The 25468-nt window shown below is 40.6% G+C and overlaps 1 protein-coding gene across 3 annotated transcripts in view; it reads left to right on the top strand.

Moving 5' to 3' along the window:
• LOC114930527 (uncharacterized) overlaps positions 1–25460 on the top strand; it is a 186659-nt gene extending 161199 nt beyond the window's left edge. For all 3 annotated transcript variants that reach the window (XM_085484641.1, XM_029302310.2, XM_029302309.2), the window contains 9 exons: positions 12785–16948; positions 17228–17545; positions 17630–17687; positions 17814–18214; positions 18378–20264; positions 20377–20502; positions 20599–20765; positions 20970–21184; positions 21294–25460. In XM_085484641.1, coding sequence (XP_085340767.1) covers positions 12803–16948; positions 17228–17545; positions 17630–17687; positions 17814–18214; positions 18378–20264; positions 20377–20502; positions 20599–20765; positions 20970–21184; positions 21294–21718 — 7743 coding nt within the window. In that variant the 5' untranslated portion in view covers positions 12785–12802 and the 3' untranslated portion in view covers positions 21719–25460. The remainder of the gene's footprint in view (positions 1–12784; positions 16949–17227; positions 17546–17629; positions 17688–17813; positions 18215–18377; positions 20265–20376; positions 20503–20598; positions 20766–20969; positions 21185–21293) is intronic.
• Positions 25461–25468: the final 8 nt, after the last annotated feature.

The following is a 25468-nucleotide window of genomic DNA, read 5'->3' as shown; positions in this document are numbered from 1 at the left end:
TTCTGCTTCGTCCGCAATCCTACGGTATACTTTATATACGCGAGTATCTTTGTAGATCGCGATTATACGCGTTCACGGTGAAAGTCAATTACGCTGCAACATATATATATATATATCTTTCTTTCAGCTAATCCCACGCCAGTAATTCGCATTACCATGCGTGCTATATTCCAAACAATAGATTCATACGTTACATGATCACGCAAGGAGAATTTCTCGTACAGGGTCGTCTCGTGCATTCAATTCGCTGCTGCGTCGCGCTTACGAAAGCATTGTGCGAATAAAGATTTTTTACGAGCTCCAGCGCAAATGGAAAACTGAAATAAATATTTAATTAAACTATATCTAGCGAGAGAGAACAAAAGTGTTGTAACTCAACTCAACTCTTGTCTAGTTACTTATACAATTATAACAATAGTCGAGTACAAATGCACATACATGTATTTTCTGAATAAGGTTCACGAAATAAAAAAAGAAGACATCGAACAAAATTAGACGCATATGTATTGTATTAACTTTTCGATAAAGAATCATCTCCTAAAATTTTTCGCATTTATTTATTTATATTTTTTATTAATTTAATTATTGCGTAGCTGTTCCTACAATTATAACAATTATATAAATAATAAAAAGAAGAGATCGAATAAAGATGTAATGGGATATTCAAAGAAATTGAGATGTACATACAATATCCTACGCACGAATATAAATGCGAGAAGGTTGAGGACGGCGGTTCTTCAGCGACGCACTTTTATCTCGCTCGCGATCTGCCTCGCGGGACGCGAGCGTTCATCTCGCGCCTCTTCCATTCATATGCGAGTTGCGCGAGCGGAAATGTGGGTGCACGCGCCGGAGCGAAACGGCGGAAAGACACGCCGCGCCGGTTGCGGTGCGTTAAGTGGGCGAGGTATTGTGCCGGTCGCGGGAGCGCGGCCTTGGATCTAATTATTCTCTTGCGCCGATATCTGCGCCGTTTCCACGCGCGTTCTCGCGTGGGAGTAGCCGGCAGGAAATTAAATGAACGAGCGTCCGAGCTCTTTCGCGCACCGAGCTCGATCGGCCGACGACTTTTCTCCGCCTTTTTTCCAAACAGACGAGAGATTCTCGTCTCAATCCGCGGCGAGAGATAATGACATTGCAAATTTCTTTCGTTAGATTTTATAATCGCGTGCTTAATTTTTTGCAGTTTCGATATGTTCAATTAATCGAGTTGTTTGCACTGTGAAAATTATTAAATATTAATATATTTATGTCAATACTGCCTTATACAAATCATTTATTTTATATAATTATTCACAAATAAATATTCATCTGTTTTCAAAAGGATTTTCTTATATATCAAATAAATATTTTTTCACAGTAAATCAATATTATTAGTTTCAAATAAATGATTTATAAGGCATTATTAAAATCAATATTTATGAATTCAGTAAATGTTTTTCCTGTACTCGAGAGCACAGAAATATATTAATATATTAATGCATAAATACATTAATATACATAATACATAATATATTAATACATAAATATATTAATTTAACAATAATTGTTTTTTGTAAGACAACAAATTTCTGTCCTTTTTACAAATTTACCATTATTATTGTTACACATCAAATATACCATCTCATTTTCCGGAACGAATATTTGTCTTACAGCTTTTTGATTGTAATAACCGTAAATTCCCTTGGCGTTCCACGTGCGGATATACCGGAACATTCTATCTCTCTCTATCTCTGTAACGGGACTTTCTCGTTCGCAAAGTTCGCCCAGTCAGAGAACAGAATATGTTGACTTGTGAATATTCGAAGTACTAGTTGGTTGTTTGTGGATGCATCTTAATTGAGGCGCTTCGATCTCTCACCTATTATTATTGGACAGAGTCTTCTATAAACTATAAACTCCACATTATATGTCGTATACATTACAGGTATGCATATCGGAAATTGATAGCAAATAATTTGAAGATGTATATATTGTACGATGAGTATGAAACTCTCGTGATCGAATCTCGATAATTTTTGGATGAAAAATAAAAACTTGTTTTAAAAGTTAATTAATCGCTGTATACAATCTCGAAAAAAAAAAGTTAACGGCTGATAACTACGTGCACATACCGCAGTTCTCTCTCTCTCTCTCTCTCGCTTTATTTTTCCTCGCATGTTACGGAAGTCGAGTTTTACGTTGCTCCATTTCGCCTTAATTCTATTTAGCCGCACTCTGGCGCTCGTCTTTCACGCGGGTGAGGTTGAAGCTGCATGGAAGCCGAATGGAAAAGGAATTGCCGTTATATAGCAGTGCGAACACGAAAGCCGGCGCAGTATGAAAACTAGATTTCGAGGTGGCAATGTCATCGTCGCAGTCGTGCCGCTTACTCCATTAAATATGCTGATATTAAAATGCTGTAAACATCCGTCGTTGTAGCGCGCGATTAAAATGTGAAAGCGCCGCTTTAAAAAAAAAAACATGTGATTTATTATACTTTTTTCATCGCGGAATACATTAGTGCTTTTTAAATGCTTTTTACGATAAACATATTTTGATAACACTGTCCGCGATAAAACGGGTAATATTTTATTCAACGCAAATATGCTCGCTTGATCATTTTTAAATCGCTTGTACGTATAACAATACGGTATTTATGATAATTAATTTTATTTTAATTATCCTGTCTCGGTTGTGCAAATTGGTACTCGTATATATACTTGATGATATAATGTGATTTATGAGAAGAAACGCACGTGTGTCATTAAATAATACAATACACGTGTAAATAGGACACGCAACGTGTTCAAAATTATTGTCGCGACAAAGTGGATATTTAATAATCTCAAAAATGGCACAATCAGCTCGCTGGATTAACACATCAGTTGCGACGAGTGATTCGAGATCATTGTATTACCGGGCTCATTACGTGGCTGGCGCGTGTTTTTCGTTGGCGAGAAGCATTTGTAATCAATGACATTTGTCATTTCGCTTTCGCTCGACGAGACCATTTTATTTTCACTCTGGTTGCCCGCAATTTTCCGACGAGTACCGCTAAATTAAAGGAGCAACGACTTGGCTCGCGCTTACCGCAGTTTCGTCTCGTTTTCAGCAAGTTAATTCAGTGACGCGCAACACTTTACCGGCGATAACACGATGACACGTGTAGTAGCATGCTCGCAATCGTCGCAAGAGACCGGGTAATGCGTTTATCGAATAAACGATATCATTTGTTTTATACAAATTTTTTCATCTTTCTTCGGAAAATTTTGTTTGAAAAGTTTCAACAGTCAATATTTTGATAACTAAGCTTCGAATAAAGAATACTGGCCACCAATCTGAATATAAATAAAATATTTGCAATACGTTATATATTTAATTTTCGAAGGATTATATCCAATTTTCAGGGATTGAAAAAAGGTCGAAAAAAATGTGTGGAATCTGACGATTTTTTTTCCTCGATAAGCAGAGAGGCCGCATGAAATTCCTCGTGATTGCAAATCGCGTAGCGGAAAGACGGCGGATAAGAAAACGCGGCACACGACACGTTCGATCATCCGGCTCTCTCTCAACCTCCTTTATTCATAACGGTACAGCTTGTTCTCTCCGGGCAGTCGCAAGAAACTCGCAGCTGCCGTCGTTCCGCGCTTCTTCGTCGGCTATCTCTGCCTCGCTTCGTCTCGGTGGAGAGAAGCGAAACCCGCGAGTCCTTGAGAATCTCTCACGCTCGCTGTTATCCGCGTTCCTTCGTTCTCGATCCCGGCAAATGAGTCGCAAACTGCAGATTTAATTACTCCGTCTCGCGCCACTCGAGACTTTACGGTTGAGCGTCGGATTTTTTTGTTCGCGAGATTAACTCCGTTCTTCAGACGGATTAATCGCGACTGATATGAATAAGTTATCACTTTTATATTTTATTTTCCATTTCAAGAGAGAGAGAGAGAGAGAGAACGGAAAACTTATTCTCGCATTTGGATACCCCATACACGGTTGCGTAATAAATTGCGATGGAAATCTAATAGACAATAACAGGATCCCGCGAGAACGAAACTCCTGTTTTCGTTTCGCTGTCAAATATTTGCGAGAATAGTTGCTGCGGTGTCGGGAAAACTTTTCGACAGAAGTAGCCTGCAAACTCGCACCTTTATGGCAGCGATCGACCTCTCGATGTGACGAGTGTATACACGCTCAAGTGATCTCGTTGCACGAAATTTTCTCTCTCTCTCTGTTCCATACGCACACACAAAACTTTACAAGTGAAAAAAAGGTTTATAAGCACCGGCTCTTTCGTCGTTTTCGCGGCGTTTTTAATTCCGCGCCTGACTTTTGGATGATTTTTTTTCATGCGATTTTTTTCTTTTTTTTCCTCCCTTTTTATTTTTAGAAACGATGCACACGCGTGTTGCGTCTCCCGGCAACGCTCGGTTTTTCCTCTTCTGCTCTTTGTAATATTACGACCAACATATTGTACGCGTCGTTTTTCTGTTTTTTTTTTCAAGGGGGATTTTTCATAAATTTAATGTTTTGCGTAATTTCTCGCTTTTTATACCTATATATTTTCGAAAAGATGAATGCGCATTGATGGATTGTTTGAAGCAGAGCGAATTTATGTCTTTCCATCGATGTAGCGGTTTCGCACAATTTACAGTTTAAAACTTCAATGAGATTAATTTTGAACTTTAAAATGTGTTTGCTCAAATGCTTTAGATATATCAAGCTGCTTCAAATATAGGTGTATATACATATATATATATATATATATATATATATATGTTTGATTTAATCCATTATTCTCTCAAGTGATTGCATCGCATTGCAAACGCGAAACATTTTGCACGCAAACAAAATTCATTATTGTTAATTCTTAACAAACATTGCGGAGTCGGTAAGAGTATATACGACATTAAACACGAATCGATTAACTGATAGCAATTTAAAATGGTTCATTAAAAAAAAAAAAAAACAATTGCTATTTGCAATATACGCAAGTCGAAATTAAAAACAGTTGGATATTAAAACTGCAAACTTTTTTTTCCAAAAGCTTCGTATTCCAATAAATTTGCACGATATGAAAAGCTGTAAACAACTTTCATTTGAGGTACATATATTACAAGCGATCGTCGCATTATATTACATGCGCTGCAATTGTAAACTGCGTTTAACCGAGAGGAGTATCTGTGTGTGCGAATTCGTTGAAAACAGAGTATATATATATACATACATATGTATATCCGAAAAATATTTCGGCCGAACGTGCAACACGTGTGACCTCGCTGGCCCGTACGCTTCAACTTCCGGAATGTCCTTGCGCTACTTGGAGCTTTGACAAAACGCCCGCTGGCACCCGATCGCGTTTAACCCTCGTGTTGGCAGCTAGAACGTCATACTTCAGTGATCAAGATATTACACGTGTATCACAATGCCCTTTTGAAAGGAACAGCATATATCTAACGCTAATATATCAATAAATTTATAAATAAATCAACAGTAATATATTATAATAATAAATTATTAATTAAATTGAATAATTGTACGCGTATTAAATAACGGGAATTTACAAATTTATTCATTCCTATTATATTATTGTTATTAAAGATTAATGTATCTTTGTTGGAAAAGATACGCTTGGTAAATCCGTATAGCATAAAAGTTAACGGTTTGCTTATTTGCATTACATTATGCTGCGAGTTCACACCTCGACGACTTATGGATCTTTAAAGACCGTGAGTGCAATTATGTATCATCATAGGCTTCTAGAGCACGCAGTTTTCCTCTTGTTCGAGTGAAGTATACCTACGTGTTTGCGCGATCGGCAAAAAGAAGCTCGTTAAGCTGCACCGCAACTATTCTCTGAATGAGAAACGTTAACAAGCTGATACATAACGAGCTGTTTACTATAGAAATTTATAGACAAGTTGGCTATTATTTAGACAATATATGTTTTGGCAATCTTTCTTTAAGCTGAAAGATTGATTGACTTTTGGAAAATGTTGCGTTTCGAAAATTACATGTTTGTGATATAGATAAATATGTAAAGAAAAGCTTATATAGATAATTGAAAACTAATAATCTCAAGTCTATTTAATTTTTTGTGCGATGTACAAATCTGTAAGATTAATTAAAAATTTCTATCTCTGATGAAGCTACACATATAATTTACTCTATTAATATGTCCCAAATTAGGTTTGCTTTAAGAAAAATTCGCAAGTATGTGCGTTGGTAGAAACTCAAATCTCGTTATGCGATACTAGATTTTTTTGATAAAACGAATGTATCATATATTGCATTATACATATATACGTGAAAGTAAAATGTATGAATGTTCGCATATTAAAAATTGTTGAACCGCTAGAATCTACATCACCTTATTTTCAAAAAATACCCGAAAAAAATCTCGATCTTTGCAACGCCGATATAATAATTTATCAAAGAATATTTCGCCAGACAATTATTTTGAGCAACGCAAGCAACTTTCCAAATTTTCCCTCCGTCGGGTTTTTAAAATTCCGCTGCGGAGATTCTTCGCTAAGATTTCCAAGCTCACGATGCAATTTTACACGTACATATTTTTAAAAGTATAGAACGACACGAGAACGCGTAGAAGTGCTCTTCGCGTAGAAAGATGTGTCGAGAGCTGCACTTTACCAAGAGCTGTATCTGGGATGTATTGCGTTCCTCGTGTCAATCATATCCGCGTGATTTCTCCAAGCAGTGCGACGGAGGATTCGATACGACGTATCAAGATAAGCTCGGACGGCGATAAACGAGAAAGACGGCGGTGGATCCGTTTAGCCAGATAATTTCCTCAAGCCAGACCGATTTCCATTTTCTCCCCTTTTTGCTCTCTTTATCGGCGCCGTGAGACTTCATCCTCCTTACGAAGCCTGCGGCTCCGTCGTGAATTTACGCATGTGTTACATCTTGCAACTATACTACTCCCTTTTGGCTTCCCTGACCTCGTTACGTGTTACTGCTCAAACACTTGACTGAGACGTGGCGTCTGTGAGCTTAATCGCTCTTAATCGAGATCGAGAAGCGTCGAACGATTTTCGTATACATTTCTAACATCGAATCATTAAAAATATATTTTTTAATCTAAATTATTTTATTTTTTATTCTATAATTCTCGATCGCATTAATTTCAACGAGATAAATATAAACTGTGACGTTGTTGCGGATTTATGAAAAAGAATACGAATGATCTAACGAGGAATTTTAATTTGTTTCACACAAAATGATCGCTTGTTATCCCATTTACCCTATACATCGAAACACGCGGAAACAGGAAGCTGGAACTTTCGATACCGATAGTGAGACGAGAGTGAGACATATAAAACATGGCTCGACTCTCGAGGGGTTAAAGGCGGAACATTTTAAATCGGCTTAACGGGTCAATGAAGTCGAAAAGTACGATCCAGGAAAACGAGGTCAAGGGATGAATCGAAAGAAAGGAGGGCTCGCCGGCGAGTCGAGGGCGGTATTTGTTCGAGGTATTTAATTCTGAAATAAATCTCCGTTTTCTCGACTGCTCCCTTTCTTTCGTTTTTTCTGTCTTTTTTTTCACGAGAAAGAGAAAGAGCCGAGATTTGGAAAGAAATGGCTAACTGCGTCGGACGTCATAATTTTTCACGGGATGCCGTATCTCGAAATTTCGCTGACCGTTTCTCGTAAACGAAATCGGAAGTTATCTTTATAAAATAGGTACATTATGTCAGAATTATATATATTTTTTTTATTGCAGCATTTTAGTAAACATTTTACTAAATTTATTAATGAGTTTCTTCCCTATTATAGCACATTAATTAACATTAATTAAACAATTAACAAATTAATATATGTAAATAATATGCTCACATCTTGATGAGAAATATAATAATGATACTTTATTATAAATGAAAATATCAGAAAAAATTAATTTAAGATATTACATCGATTTTACGAGAAGTAATTTATGATTATAAATTCCATAAATCCATCGTGTTTTTCTTTCAGCAATTTATTATGACGGAACAAAACCCGGAATTCGATTTATACGAGCAGAGTACAGTTTATAGGTTGAATTTTAAACTGATTGAGACAAAAGTTTGCGACATTGTGAACGATTTCGTTAGTCTTCCCGGAGGCTGAGGGTAGGTAGAGGTAAGAACGCGTTTGCGGCATCGTGGTCGTCGTTAAGCCGCGGCTTAACTCTGCTTAAGGCATTAGTCTCTCTCTCTCTCTCGCGCGTTCTCTTCTGCTTCGTTCCGTTGCCTGGTCGCGCGGCTTTTAATCGAGCGCCAGCGAATTATCTCGACGTCGAATCTATGGTCAGCCTGCAAACCACCGGTAAACTCTGGACCTTCGTGCGTTATTCTGGCCCGCACGAATCAGGTGCTTCGTTTTACGAACTTGCAATCTGAGCGAGCGTGTTTGCTTCCCTTTCGCGTAAAATTAATCGACGTAATGGCGAAAAACATATCAAGTGAAAATGTGATTCCGACGAAAAAATGATCGTTGTTGTAGAATCATCAATCATTGATAATTTTCTGAGATAGGTAACAATATTAATTTATCCATTAATCAGCACATACGTTCTTGTAATTCCACGTTTTTAATTCCGTGATAATTTTGTGACTACATATAGATAAATAATCGATTCCATATTTTGAAAGAGCACACAGGAGCAAATATTATTAATGAGGATACGCTTCGTATATTATACACGTTATTTAATTTAATCTATAGATATAAAATAAGAACGATATATTTAATTCGATCCAAACTAGCCAAGAAATTTTTATTTTATTTCCACAACGTTTCGACCATCTGTTTTTGGTACTTCAAATTTTATATACTCAGTTTTTTGACGATTCATCATAACGATAAGATGCGGTTACTTTCTTTCAAAAGTTTTTAAAAAATTCCGATAATCATATTGTTTAATAATCATGACAACAGTGTCAACTAATTGCGCTTTTATCAAGGAAGTATGCAAAAAATTTTTTAATTCTTGCGTTTAACATCAAAATCAATGTTTATTAATTTTAATTAATTGTACCATTCTAGTTTTTCACTTGAAAAGGACCAAAAACAGAAATAAAATAAAAATTTCTTGGCTAGTTTCGGTCGAACGAAATATATCGTTCCTATTTTAAATACCACTAGCGACGTTTCAAGTATTCAATTTGATTCTATAGATATAAATTGAACGCGTCTTCCCTCAGGTAAATATATACGCTCGTGATCTATAGAAGTAGGCCAATCGCGAATGATATTCCTGTAGGAATATCATTTCCAGCGTGGGATCGCGGATATCGCCTATGATCGATCACTTCTCGCGGTATTTACGGAGATTGCTTACCACGTGCGCCACATAATTTCGCCGTTCTCGCCAGAGGAGGAGAGAAAGAGAGAAAGATGACGCCATTTGTCGCGGATCTTATCGGGCGGCCTCTTCGTTTTAAAGCGACTCGAGCGTAAATGCGCCCTCGCCGGTCGAAACCTCCGAAACGCGGCGTCGCGTCGCTTCGCGTCGGGGCCACTGCTTTAGCCCGGATATTTATTACCCTACGGTGTAGCCTTATCGAGTGGCCCGACCATGCTTGAAATCGTGAGAATTCCAGCTAAACCGTCTCTCCCACATACACCACCCAGCTCTCTCTTTTCCTCGCGCGCACAACATCGGCGCGGGATCGTCGTGTACGTATACGAGCGTGTAACGGGACAGAATGTAATGGAGAACGGGAATGGAACGAGACGGATGGGACGGGTCGCAGGGAGAGAGGGGGTCTTTGACGAAGGGGACCAAACCCTCAGGTTGCTCGGCAAGGGTGCGCGATATTGATTCCCACCTAGCCGTTTCTATCGAGCGTGCGAGAGGCTCGGTGTTATGCCCGCGAATCTAGTCAATGGGCACGATTCCGGTGCTCCGAAGGGAGTCCCGCAACTTTCCGGAGTCGACCGTGATAATAATGTTCGATCTTTCGAAGCATGAGGCATCTTTCAGATTTTATACGATATTTAGTCTTTTTTGATGGATGGTTTTAGAAAAATGTGAAGGCTATTTTGACATATCATGTGTATGATGTTATATTTTAATTTCAAACTGTCAAAATTATTTTTCTACTATAGCTTCTCATCAGTTTTTGCAAATCTATAGGGAGAGAATTTTTTCTTAGAATTTACCCTGAAGAATATCATGGGACAATCGTGGGACAATATAGTATTCGAAGAATTTTGGAAGAATTTTTCTGATTAATATTTACTGCAATAAAAATTATTAATATTTTACTATTTATAGTAGAACAATTAATTTAATATATTTTATATATTATTGTGGTAGATATATTAATCAGAGAAATTTTTATAAAATTCTAATATTACTCCCACGATTACCATTATTTTCAAGGTAAATTCTAATTCGTACATTATTCTAATTTTATAAAAACAATTCTCTGTGTATGTATTATATATATATATATTTGAACGATTTATAAATTATAATATAATTTAATAAAAATCTAATGGTTTATAATATAAATTTTTATACAAAACAACGAAATAGTCGGTCTATAAAAAACGGTTACAAACTTTAAGAAAAGTAGAATCGCCGTGTGCTGCAACATTGCACATAAATACACAAAAAAGTGAAAAATAAAAAAATAAACCGGACTAGTAAAGTTCATCATAATATAAGAGAGTTATAGCGCAGTTTTTTTTTCACTTTTTGGGTTTTCACGAAAAAGTTTGATAAAAGCCCGAGAAACAACTCTTTTACGGTGTTTTATAATTCTTTTTATCAGCCATTTACGATAACGATGGTTAATCCTGGAAATAGATAAAAAAATATGAACAGCGAGATTACAATTGTGCGTTGTTCCGAGTATTATATGCGATACGCGTGAAATCCGATCTCGTATCGATATTTGCAATTATATTTGTGCTCCGACTGTCTCTCGCTTTATCCGATTATTACGAGACTATGCGATAGTCGGGACCTTCCTCGTTGGTGATGTTAACGGTGGTCTTGGTGCGTGTCTTCGACACGTACATACGGCTTCCCGTGTTATATATATATATATATATATATATATATTTACAGCTTTCCGATATCTAACTTGTACGCCCTCTTTTTCCACGTCTCAATGAGCCACGATGCGAGATCGCTGGCACATATCGAAAATCTTGGAACCGAACTATCAATCGTCTCTTTCTTTCTCGCTCTCTCTCTTCCTGGGCCGATCGATAGCGATCTATATTACAGGCGACCGGCTGCTTCGAGTAGAGGATGACGAGGGGCCTTTGATGCTTCGCCAATCGCTGAAGAGGCTGTTTGCCTCGCGGCGATGATGGTGGTAATAACGTCGCGCAGTCCTATTATGATAACCGAAACTCCCATCGGAACTATTATTAAACGCCGATACAGCCCACCTTTGCCCCGAAAGTCGCGCCCTTCAAACAAAAAGCGGTAAAAGTCGAGTCGTTCATTCACGCGATAATGGAGAGTGGATCTTTGCGCCGATATCTTACATCTATATTGCACCCTGTATCTGTATTACATTGATATATTATATTACATCGTCTCGACTTTTTAATGAATGCGGATACAGTTAATTTTCTATATCGATACTTGAAGTCGTCAGAGTATTCTGTATCTCGAAGGATGTTTGTATAGTTGTCGTCTATAATTCAACTTCTTTTACCATGCACTTTTTGTCTTCTCCGATAGATTGCGACAAGAATGATCTTATCTTTCGTAATGCCACGCAATTAATAATGCGAGATCGGAGAGCTGCAATATATTATTTAAAATATATTATTTTTATAACATATTATTTTAAAACTTAATTAATATAAATTTAATTAGCAAATTAATGCACCTTTAATCAGCTGATTTCTGTCAAAAATATTAATAAAGCGAAAATTTGCTAATTAAATTTGAAATAATAATATGTTATATAAAAATTAAAATAGTAATATGTTGTAAATAATATGTTATAATACTTTGTTTACGAGTAATATTTTTTGACATGAATCAGCTGATAACTGTCAAAAATATTAATCGAGTTATTTTAAAACTCAATTAGTGTTTTAATCAGTTGGTTTTTGTAAAAAAATATTATTAAAGCGTTTGCCAATTAAATTTCAAAGTAATAATATAATAAAAATATTAACATAGTGATAGGTAAATATGTTACAGTATTTTATCCGCGATTAATACTTTTTGACAGAAATCGACTGATAGCTGTTAAAAATATCAATCGAGTATTATAACATATCATTTAAAATGTATTATTATTCTGTTTTTTATGTGTTAAGATCAAAAACGAAAAAGATATTGGGGAGGAGAGAGAGAGAGAATGTGTGTGTGTGTATACGTCTGCTCTTCTCTCGTAACAGACAAATACAAGACAATGAAGATTAATGCTTCGGCCTCGTTCTCCTCCGTTGCCGGCACGTTCTGCCAGCACGTTCGATGGCATCGTGTGAACGATTCGGTAATCCCCAGAGAGAAGTGCCCCTTCGGACTTCGACTTTGAAGCTTCGCGACCATATAACCCTGACCCGAAATCTGCCGCGGTCGATGAATCTTTTTAATAAATTCAGCGTGAATGATGACTTTGTTTTTGATTATCAATTCCGACATGATATCAAATAATGTAGATATTATTGTTATATATGACACAAGACAAAGAGAATATATTTGTTTCTAGAATTATTGTATTTGATAGATGGATTATACGATTTATAAACATCATGTACTATGTATGCACGCGTGCTTATTCAGACGAGGTTTTAATCCGTATTTATCTTGTTGTTGCAGATTAGCAGTCGGCGTGACATGGATGTGAGCTTCACGAACGTGTTAGAGGGGGCTCGCCAGTACTTCCAGGGACTGCCCGTACCTAGTACAGGTGGTGGCGCGGCCACGTCGGTGGATCTCCACGCGACATCCTCCACGAATTCCGCCTCGTCGACATTGACGACGACGACGCACGATCATGATGCATCGCAGCCGACTCAGTCAATCTCGACTTCCGCCAACAGCAACAGCAGCGGTGGCAGTGGCCAGGAGTCGAATCGTTACCCCACCGACGTCAGACCGTCGTTGTCGGTGGAGACCAGCAATGCTTCCGGTTCTAATTTCTGGAATCCGCACGTGGAACCTTATCCGCCGCAGCCGACCAAGGTTGAAGTCCCGGACACGAGACCAGGCGATGAAAGCTCCGCCATGGAACCTAGTTCCTCTTCCCCTTCGGGCACCGTTACTTTAACCGAAATGCAACCTTCTAATCACCAGTCCTCTTCCTCTACCTCCTCCTCCTCCGCCGCCGCTGCCGCCGTCGCCTCAAACATCGCATCGTCGACAAACTTCTCGCAAAGATCACCGCCAGCATCGTCATCGTCTTCGTCGTCGTCCTCCAGCGATCACAATCATCATCACCAGTTGCATCCTTCGGCTTCAAACTTGTCGTCGCACTTGCATCAGATGCAGCCGCCTCAGCCACCACATTCCCCGGGACCGGTGTATCAGCAACTCAACAATGTTAGCAGGTCATCTTTCAACACGGCGGATATGCTCGCCTCATCTTCGTCACATCCCGTCTCGACTTATCAGACGGCGAGCAACAACGATCGGCAATCGCAGCCGATTGTCGTGCAGAGGACTCAATATTATCCGCGTTATCATCATCCGGACATCACCAAGTGCGCACCGGCTCCGTACTCGCAGAGTTCCATTTATCAATCCGCTAATGTAGCGCAACCTTCGAGCACGGTTCAACAACCGAGCACGAGGCCGACACCGATGGAGCAGAACAACACGTCGTCGTCCGGAATAGTCGCTCAAGGACACTGTCCGCCGGAGCAGCAACGAGTACCCGGTACTTACGGCAGCAATGTGCCGTCCGTTCAGAATCCTCTCGGCGGATCCAATGTGTACGGATCCGGCACTCCCTCTTCCTCTCAGAATTATCGTTCCTCGAGCCAATATCAGCAACAGGCTCATCGTCTAGCGACCACTTCCGCTTCGAGCCTCAATGACAGATCGCATAGCTCGGATGGAGCACCGCACTCTTCCACCGTTCCTTTCTCCTCGTCGTCGGCGATCAGCCCGCGTCAGCCCGCTGCAAACAATTCCTCCTCCAGTCACATTCCTTCGCAATCGCAGTCGCAGAATCTTCCGGGGCACATTCCGTCGCCGTCCGCCGCCTCGTCGATGCATCATCAACAGCAGCAGCAGCAGCAGCAACAGCAGCAATATACTAGTCGTATAAATGTTTCACCGCATTCACACGGTTCCTCGTACGGAAGTCGCGTGTTACCGCCGCCCCTGCACGGCGTCTCAACGTCGACCTCTTCCGCCGCGGTGGCGAACCATCCGCAGCAGCATATGCCACCACCGCCGAGCAGCTACCATGCAGGAACAACGCCGTCACCGCATCACGAGATGCCGTCGCATCACGCCACGCCGTCGCCGCATCACGCAACTCCGTCGCCGCAGCGGCAATCGCCCCACGTGTCCAATCTACACAATCCGCACGCATCTCCATCTCCTCATCATACGCCTTCGCCGCACAACAGCTTCCAGCCGCACTCGCCGACCTATCCGCCGCCACCACCGCCGCCGGCTTCGTCGAGATCGACGCCGCACTCGTACAACCTGTCATCGGTCACCCCTCAGCATTATCAGACGAATTACACGGCTCGTGATATGGCGATGCCTTACGCATCGGCGCCGTCGTCACAACCTTCGTACCATTCCTTCCAGAAGAGCTCACAGTCAGAGTCTCAGGGGAGTAATTATTATTCTCAATCCGGCCGATCTCATAGTCAATCGTACGGTATGCAGCAGATGCTAGCGTCGCAGACGGTATTTCCCGGTACACCTAGTAGCAACAATCTAGGTAGCTATCAACAGAGTGGCAGCAAACACACTACATACAATGGCGCGGAGATCGCGAAGAGAAACGCGATAGATGCCGCAACGCCCTACGCTACGCATCGGAACGCATCATCTACGCAGAGGAACAGCAACACGCACAATCTGCCACCCATCGCTGCCCTATCATCCTATCATTCCAACAGGCGAGAACCTTTGGGGAAATCGGCACAGTCAATGGTGCAACGACAACGAATACACTCGACGAATGCTAATAGCAAAATGACACCCGCCGCAATGCTACCGACGACGCCCTCCTCGATGCCCGCGCAGAGACTCGCCGAATACCCGATGACTCCGGCCTCGGTAATGAATCACGCGATACCAGTGAACGGCAGGACAACCACCGTGACGAACATGACGTATGGCAGTCGATACAGCGGCCAACAAGGCTACCTCTCGTCGTCGTACGCCACTACGCTCGCACCCAGTCATCACGGCAGCAACTCCACGAGCAGCACCACGGTGACCTCTATTAGTCACGGCGGTATCGGCGGCGCGAGGTCTTCCGTTTCAACGATCCACGCGTATCAGTCTTCCGACGAGCCTGATCGAGCGGCGGGATCGTCGTCTCATCATCATCACCATCACCATCATCAGTCGCGAATGACGACTGAAAATTATGGCTACAAAGAGTATCCTCCTTATCAAAACCCAGCGTCGTCTAGCGGTCAGACTGCTCCGGCCGCAGCTATGGCGAATTCTCCGTCGCCGAGTAATACAGTTCGGAAGAGGGAGTCTCCTTTGGACTTATCCGTAAAGACAGTTAAGACGTCGGCTGATTCCACGGCGCAGGACGATCTCGAAGCCACCAGCACCGACAAGCATGTCAGTAGCTCGGGCTTGGGTACCATCAGAAGCAACGTGAGCAGACCGATGCCACCTCCGCCTGCCGTGCATCAGTCGACGCCAGTTCAGCCGTCGTACTCGTCGTACGATTCTAGACCTTCGAGCAACAGCTCGAGGAATCCCATGCCCGTGACCTGTGTCCGGGCATCGACGCCGCAGACGGTGTGTGCGCCCAAGGTCGATTTCCTGCCGGACTTCAACTCAGCGCCGCTACGCCATCAATCGCATCACGAGAATCCTCTTCGTAGGAGCACCACGCAGTTATACGTTCCGCCCGCTCAGTCCCTCTCGACCCATCACGCGAACAATACGGCACCACTGCCTCACATGTCCACGTTCAAGAAACGTCCACTGCCCACATCACTCTATGACGGTCTGACGATACCGCCGCCTTCGTCATCGTCGTCCGCATCGTCTGCATCGTATCTCCAAACGAATGATTCTTCGAGGTTCTCCAAGTATTCCCCGATGGTGGACCCGTCACGGGTCGGTCCGCCTACACTGCCCGCGCAGGATTACGCGCCCGACCCCAACAAGTATTATTTAGGCGATAACAGGGCCAAATTCGAACAGCAGTTCTCTCAGCGTATGCCGTTCAAGAGGGCCGGGGAAGCAATTTACGGCGTAGGGAGTCCTAGCAAACAGCCCAGGATTTCTTGGCGAGTACCAAGCACCGACAAACAGATCGTCGAGCCGAAGCTGTCGACTGCGAGCGCGCTGAACGAACAGCAGAAACGGCAGGAGATGAACTTGCCGGTTCCTTTACCGAACGGAACTCTAGTGACACCCGGCGTTTACGATCAAAGACTCGATTATCCCGCACCGGAATCGTCTAGGTATCAGCCGGCTTACTGTGATAAGAAGACCTATCCGGACTCCAAAATTGTGAGGAGCTCGCCCTCGTCGTACAATCACCCGATAACTTCAAAACCTAACGCGAACATACATGTGTTACCGCAACAGTTAAGTGGTGCTTCATCGATCTATTCTCCTTATCGTCAGACAGTTCAAAAGACGACAAGTTCTCTGAGCGTGACGTCCGGCGGCCAACCGATAGATCAACCTAGTAATACTGGCGCTGACAAGAGAGTGCTCAGTTTGCTAAGGAATAGTCTGGAGAACAAACAGCAGAGGGATGAGCTCAACAGCCAGCAGCCTATTTTGGTTAATCACAGCCAGCAAAGTTTCCAGAATAAGGTAATTTCAAAGTTTTATCTGTGATAATTCGGAAAAAATCTATTATATATCTCACTGATTTAATCTCCACAATTTTGTGATTGCTTTTATCTGATGATTTATTGTTAATTTGATGAGATATTCATTACGTCGATTGCTCTTTTTACGTGATTTTAAAAAATCAAGATCTTTCATTGAAGAATGAATTTTGATTAAATAAGACATTTAGTTTCTTTAGATACAGACGATTGTTATTCATTTATTCAATTCTGATGACAATCCCCGATGAAATTCCCTTAGGTTGTCGCGCCAGTCGAACCTAAAACGAACATCGGTAGACACAATCTGTCACCGTTCACGGCGGCGAGTCTGCTGGAGCGCAACAGCAATACACCGCCGCATTACAAGCTCCATGTTCCGCGAGCAGTAGACTCGATTACTCAGGAGGCACCGCGCAGCATGTACGCCTCGAGGGTGAACGCATCCGCCACGTTACCTGGCAAGGAGGCTTCTCTCGCGGGACCCCGCGGCGCCGAGAATCAGATTCATCGTGACAAGGACGACGGCCTCGCCGCCATTTTAGCCGCGAAAATTAGGACGAAGGCAGAACTCAAACAGGTAATGCTTGTCGTAATTGTTATGCGTATATCATTTCTATTGATTACCGATAATCTCACGAGATCTTTCTGTCTCTCTATTTAGGTCGGGACCGGACAGTTTACGAAAGCAGCTCCTCAGGATATATCGTCTACGCCGAAAGGTAATTATTGGATAAGAATTTTTTCTATTCGAGCGTATTATTGTTCAATGGCATCGATTATGCTTGAATGCAGACTGTTATCATTTTTGACGTGCGTATAATTGGATTTATATTTGGTATATATAGAGATCGATAATGCGGCCTCGACGTCGACACCGCAGTCCGGTTCGTCCGCGGGCAGCCCGCCGAAACTAACGCGCGAGAAAACGGTCTGTTTGCCGCCCAGAAGACGTTTGTTCTCGAGAACTGATGAGGACAACATGCCCGTAGCGGCGACTGTGCCCGCCGTCACAGTCGCATCCACGGTACCGACCCGAGCGAGCGGATGCAGAAGTTCGTCCGAAACATCCGTCTTCGACTTCCAGGAGAGCGACTCCGACGAGATGCCGGTTCTTGAGCGGCAAACTTTGGAGGAGATGAGGAGGGACAGGAAACAGTTGTCCAAAGTGCAACCCCCGATTCCCCTCAATGATGCAGTGTGTATGAATATGGCGTCCTCGACAGATCTCGTGAAGATAGAGCTGAAGGTAATGTACCGTAGTAGAGTAGTAGTACATAAACAATTGTAAAATGAAGAAAGATGAACAAAATTATTCGCATGACTAATACAAGAGAAGGAAGGGGGTATTTTTAAATTTGATATAAATAACATTGATTTTTTAATTTTATGAATGCAATCATTGTTTGCAGGAAAATGACAAAATCAACGAGATGGATCCATTTTGGACTACTGCTTGTGATAAGTTTATGGAACAATTACGCACTGGTGACGCCGTGAAGAAACGCGGACGCAGAAAAAAGGTGAGCGGTACCACGACGTCAAAGCTCGAGGAAGCAGCTAACGACAGTGACAAGGAATCGGATACCAATGCGTCGCAATCTTGCAAGTCCGAAGATGTTAAGAAGTTGCTAGAAACGAATGAGGATGATAAAAGTTTGATCCTTAAAGATATCAAGATCAAGACGGAACCTGGATTGAAGGAGGACGAGAAACACTCGAGTGACGATTCGGATGAAGTACCGTTAATTAAGAGAAAAAAGGTAGAGGTGAAGAAAGAGGATAGTGATTGCGACGAGGAAGAAATATGCCGAAGGAGACAGATTCGTCGCGGCAGTAGGATCAAGCTCGAATCCTCCAGCGGCAGTGAATCCTCGAGCGAGGATAGCGATGGTAGTACTACTGAGTTCCATGGTTCTTCGGTAGCTGACAGACTTCGAGCCAGAAAACGATCTTCAGTTAACGTGTCCGAAGGTATGAAACTTCGTTCGAGGGATACTACTCCCCATAAAGCGAAGCCAGAGAAAGAGTCCAAAATGTCCACGCCTCCCAAAGGTGGTGGAACCTCTCAAAAAGCGAAACCAAAACCGTTGTTTGGCGATGGTAGTGACTTTAGGCCCGGATGGGAAGAAGAGGTCTACGTGTATAAAAAGTCTTTGAGAATGCCACCTAGGTTAATAACAGTGTCGAAGCCGTCGCGCTTTCATCGCCTGTCCACGTCATTGCCGGATTTGGATCCCGGTTCGCCGGCACTGTCCGTTTCGATGGATAGTTCCGACGTGTGTCTTAGTCGTAACAAGAGGCTGATAGACAGTGACATGGAATCCAATTATAGCTTCAGCATCACTGGGCTTGGTAGCAAAATCGATGACGAGGAGGCAACTTCGTCAACCACCGTTTCTTGCCCTCCGAAGACCATGACAAAACATTTCCGATCGGAGAACAATTCCATCGTCGATGTTCTCGCGCAAAAAGTCGGAAGTGGTGGTGGTCAGAAGGACTCGAAGAAGAAGCAGAATTCGAAGGGTGGTAAAATTCTTAATAAGAGCAGCAACGAACCAGAACTTTTGCCGACGCCGGGTCTCGCGTCTCTTACCTCGTCTGAGACCTCGAAGAACTCTAAAAATAAGATCTCGAAGAATAATAAAAATCCGATTAAAGTCACCAACTCCGTCCTTCTCGGTTATTTCCGCAAAGAGACGGTCAATAATTTCCGCGACGCGTTTAAGAACAACCATACGCTGCCCAATGAATTTTCCACTATGGTGTTGAAGAGCAGAACAAGAACAGAGACGAAGGTCTTGAAGAAGGAGGCGACTATTCGCGAGGTATTCGGCGAGGATAGACCCGCGTCAGCTCCGCCGATGCAAAATCACGACGATACGTCGCAAGACGATGATTCGCAGAACGAAACACCAGAAAACGTGTTGGGCAAAGCACGAACGTTGAAGCAGAAAGTGGTCTCTCGTTTGAGAAACGCCGGTATATTACGAAGCCACAAGGCGATCGCGAACTCGAAACGTCGCCTGCTCACCGCCGAGAGGCGGAAAGATTTGCTTAAGTCGCTCGCGAATAAAAAATTATATCGCATCAAGACTGAGATGGAACAGGAAGAGACGAATGACGTTAGGGAGGAAGAGAATAATGACGAAGATGACAAGAATGATTTGGATATGCGTAACAAAAAGAAGCTTAAACTCCGACCTGGTCGACGGAAATTCCGCTCTGGATTTGACTACATACGCAAGAAGAAGAAACCATTAAAGAAGGACGAGGCATTGCCGAAAGAAAGGAAAAGAGTATGTATAAGATTTCTTTATGTATTTCATATCTCCTATTTGTTTTATCTTAATTTTTAAAATTTCTTATTATAAGTTATGTTTACAATAATCAAAACGCAATATCTTACAGCAAAGCCAAGCTAACAAACCAAGTCCGGAATGTGTGGCCGATATTCAATCTGAAATCAGGACGTGGGTTATCAAGAAAGGCGTCGGAGAAACTATATTACATCGCGCTGCCCGCCTTGGTTACACGGTAAGATGACAATCGCACGATGCTACGTCACGCAGTCGGATTTGACCAATAATTCGTGCAAATAACAATCTATAATCTGCCTGTATTCCGCTATAGGACGTGACTGCTTATTGTCTGGAGAAGCTCAATAGTGCACCGAGTCCCAAAGACAATGCGGGATACACGCCGCTTCACGAAGCGTGTTCCAAAGGTCATCTGGAGATCGCGAAACTCTTGTTGGCTTACGGTGCAAACGTCAGCGAGAGTGCTAACGGTGGTATCAGGTAATATATTTCCGTCAAAATTACATTTTCATAAGTATCACTTTTGAGTTGGGTCAATGTGTAACTCGAGAAACGGATATAGATGGTTTATTGATCGGATAGAAAGTGATATATATATATATATATATATATATATATATATATATATATATATATATATATATATATATATATATATATATATATGTCTTCTCGCATTATTAGACCGCTTCACGAAGCAGCGGAGAATGGTGCTACGGAGCTTGTACGGTTGTTGCTGTCGTATGGTGCTGATCCATTATTGGCTACCTACTCCGGACAAACGCCGTTGATGTTGGCCGTCGACACCGAAGCTAACGCTATTCTAGAACAGCACTTGGCTGATATCCAAGGTCGCGTCACTGTACCATGGTCATTCGTTGGTCCAGCTTCTGTTTTAGGTGTGTAATGGTTGACATAAGTTTTTATTTGGAAATTCTAAGAAATTTCATAAATATCACACATATATATTCCAGATGCATTTTATTAATTTTTTATGAATGTTTTCAGATCCGGAAGAGACGGGCTACAATCCACTGGACGACGTTCCATCGGACAGTCCCGAATCAGTTGAGCTAAACGATGTCGAAATGGAAGTAAGCGATATCAACCTACCTGTCCTCTTCACTCTGAACAACGATCCCGACAAATGGGTGCTGCTTCAAGATCTCATGGCGATTTTGCGAATAAAGAGTCGCGAGGCTCTTCTACGTCAGATCAATCCGAAGGCGCACTCCGGGCCATCTGCAATTGCGCATCGCGATGTCATGCGCGAGCTGAAGCTGCCAGATTTCCTGGAGCAGACGCGTTGTTGTCACCTGCTGAGTGGCGGCGAAAGAATTAACGTGCGCGGCTCCAAAGTCACGCTCATCAAGTACAACGATAAAGTCAAGTCTCTGCTAAACGTGGAAAAAGTGTTGATTAGTCTCAGGTGACAGGAGGCATCTCTGGGGCAGTCATCTCCCCAGATATCGAAACCATCGACTTCGATTCTAACCAAGGAACATCAGAAGAAAATCGAAGGCAAAGGTAGCACCACAACTACTATCGTAAAACGTCAGAAAAAGAGACAAGAGACGCGTAATAAAAATTCCAATGGTTGATTCGGTAGCTAATGATATATTCAAACTTGACGACAATTGTGAAAATCATGAATCGAGGGCCGTTTACTTGAATGTGTTACAAAGAGCAGAAAGTAAAGAACTTAGATGTATTATAAGAAGAAGAACAGCAAGTTCCTGCAACACGTCGCAAGAATCTTACAATAATGAAGATCAGTTTGACAATTTTCTGTTTGTCTTATGTTTTGAACTGATCGATACTGATAATTGATTTTCTCTTGTCGATCAGTATTTTCTAATGTACAATATTATAGTGAAATGAAGTTCGTGAGTAAAGTAACAAGGGACATAATGGTTCCGTTCCTGGATTTAAGTGTAAACTAATGAATTTGTTTATCTGTCCTGTTAATGTCTTTCGCACGGTATAAAGAAAGGTGATCGGTTATTAGGCCGGAAGTACGATGCGCAATCAAAAATTTTGAAACATATAATAATTCATTGCAAATATAATAAATGGGACGATTTAGTATCTAATTAACGCAGCTAAGAGTATGGAGACAGTAACGGAAACAGCTACCTGTGACATTATATAGCAGTATTTAATTGGGATATACGTAAAATATACGAATATCCATAAAACGAGGATATTTTATTAATTCTCTTAAGGACTGATTAATCAGAATTGAAATAATCAGAGGTTTGTTAACGTAACGCTTTTAGGCGAATAAAGAAAGAAGAGAAATGGTTCTTTAAGTGATGACGACAACAGGCAAATGAAAAAAAGTCTCTTTCGTGAGAGCTTTTTTTCGAATGTCGAACCAAGAGAGAGTCTCGCGGAATAGTAATAGTATAAAATAACGCGATATAATGTAATTAAATAATAGTAATTTATCTTAGGAGTGCGAAAAAATACACATAGCTATCGTACCAGATATATTTTTATCTCGCACATGGCTTTAGGAAGTTCTCTTTTTTTTAAGGGATGATTTCATCCTGAGATTCGTGAAATCAGAACACACGTTCGTTGTTAGTTTTTCTCTTTGAGCTACAACAGAACGCGTCGTTAGATTACGAGGAACATTAAGGGCGTAATATAATCGAAATAATTCTCGCAGATGATTATGTTACCACATCGTAGTCTCATTTTTGTTTTACTTTATATTGTGGAAAGAGTGTATATTATGCCGTACGTTATATTTATGAAATGTGTTAACTGACGATGGGAAATAGGTGCTTGAAAAATTTAATTAATTTGCAATTTATTGAATTCAGAATTAATATTTTATTCATTCAGGAAGCATGTTGAATTGTCACACGTAAAAGTGCATATCTTGTTTTTCTTTTATGTATATGTGTGTGTGTGTGTGTGTGTATGTGTATATATATATATATATATATATATATATATATATATATATATACATATATATACATATGTGTATGTGTAGATGACATACAAAGATTTTAATTTTCAATTTTTATAAGGAGCTATTCGTTTTCATATAGCTTCCAGTATAGCAATTAATTATAGTTTGAATGAAAGATGAATTGCAGGTATTAATGGCTCAATTCAATGACGTGGGAAGTGCAATTCGCGAAATAACGTTTTTCGTTTTGTTAATTGGCTAAGTGCATTGATCACACATTGTTTCTAGAAGTGTAGAGAATATATAAAAAATTATTTCGAGAGTTTATACCTCTCTTGGCCGAATGTCGTCGAGCAACGCTCACTGTGCAATAATTTTTTTTTTTTACATTTTGTCTTCTGTTTTCGCGATGTGTGGGGATAATGTTAATGCATCGTATCGGCGATTCCAGATACTCGCTAAGAAAATAACTCTAAAATGAAAGAAAGAATTTCTTGTAAAATAATACTCATGTGCAAGAGAGGATGCAAAGTATAATAAAATCGCGAGAAGGCTCAAATTGAAGATATTTAATAATAAGAAAGTCACATATTTTTTATCGTGATTAATCGGAAAATTCGGAGACAATTTGTAAAGAGAGATAAGATAGCGAGTTCCGATCACCGAAACGACGCTGTGTTCGATCGAAGCAATTTAGAAAGGCGTATTTGAAGTGAGGGAAGCGAGTTATTTTAAATCTTGACAGAACCAGTTCGATCAATTGTACTTACCGTCTCGTGATGTTCCTGTGCGTTGATTCTTCAGGAGAAAACGGACATAATAAAGTATGCGGACGTTACGGGACGAGATGCGAAGAAGAAAGGAGAAGGCAGAATAGTTCGGTTTGTAATGCTTAAGATATATCATAATACGCCTTTTTTTGGCGCCGCGTAGCACAAAGGTTTCAATCGTTATAATCAGTCTCAGGGAAAAATCCACGTGTATTCTTGAAAATAACTTGATGATATACCGATCACAGGCGACGTATTCGTATATAAAGCGCAGCACATCTTATGTGTGTGTGTTTGTGTATGTATACAGTAGTTAGCTGAAAAAATTGCTCGTTGCGCAAGAGAACGATTAATTGTAATATCGAATTAATATAATTGTAATATCGAGTGATACTAATTAATGTTAATACGATGTAACGTCGCGGAATGCGATCAGGCGGCTTCTTATAATTTTATTTAGCTGACATGAATGAATAGAGAGGCGCAGGTATACTACCATAATTGTAAATACATATATACTAACATATTTTCAGTAAAGAGAACCACAAAAACGAAAAAATGGAGATATAAGAGGAGAGTGCGAAATGCGAAAGAGTTACTTTTCTCTCTAACAGAACGATAGAAAACAATTGTGTACGTATTGTACATATTATGTATCTTTTATTCTTAAGTAGTTGAAATGTAAGATGTAGATCATTTGTTTATATTAGCGTATATATTATTTGTGTATAATGTAAAGCATTAACCGAAATAGTCACGTTGTGTAACATGATAAAGTATGTATATACATTTCACGTTGCGATTACCAGAACTATTACTATTATTACTACTGCTACTATCACTACCGCGAATATCGCTATTACTCTATTACTATTATTATTCATTACTATTATTATTACTACTACTATTACTACTACTACTACTATTATTCATTACTATTATCTACGACTACACGCTTTTTTATTGTACTATATATACATAGTAGTTAATGATGAATGTACATTTTCTTAGTCGTGTAACATTCACACAACGCCTCTCTCTCTCTCTCCTATCGTCCCTCTTGTAATTTATATATTCAAAAAAAACTTCTAAATGTGTTAAAATGCTGCTGCTTTTATGCGGATAAAGAAACAGAAGTTATATAATGAATATAAGTATATATATATATATATATATATATATATATATGAAGATGAGTAAATATATAAATATAAAAGTATAAATATATATATACAAATATATATTTTATTTCAGAGGTTTAGTTCGAGACAACGTTGACGAACAAATTAGAGTCTTACTGTGATTCGTGTAAAAAGGAATTATCGTTATTATTGTCATTGCCGTAGTCGTTAATAAGCGAGTCGTTCAACCGACTCGACGAATGACTTTTTAATGAAAAAATATTTGTGATTTTTTTTTTCGCTGATAACAATGAGTTATATCCTATCGATGTAATAAAAACAAGTATTTTTACCGAAACGTTTTTA

Source organism: Nylanderia fulva, unplaced genomic scaffold (assembly GCF_048542155.1).
Source record: "Nylanderia fulva isolate GAGA-0341 unplaced genomic scaffold, ASM4854215v1 Scaffold30, whole genome shotgun sequence".
In the NCBI taxonomy this organism is placed as follows: domain Eukaryota; kingdom Metazoa; phylum Arthropoda; class Insecta; order Hymenoptera; family Formicidae; genus Nylanderia; species Nylanderia fulva.
The sequence above is the reverse complement of the archived record's forward strand: the minus strand, read 5'-3'. Positions and strand labels throughout refer to the sequence as shown.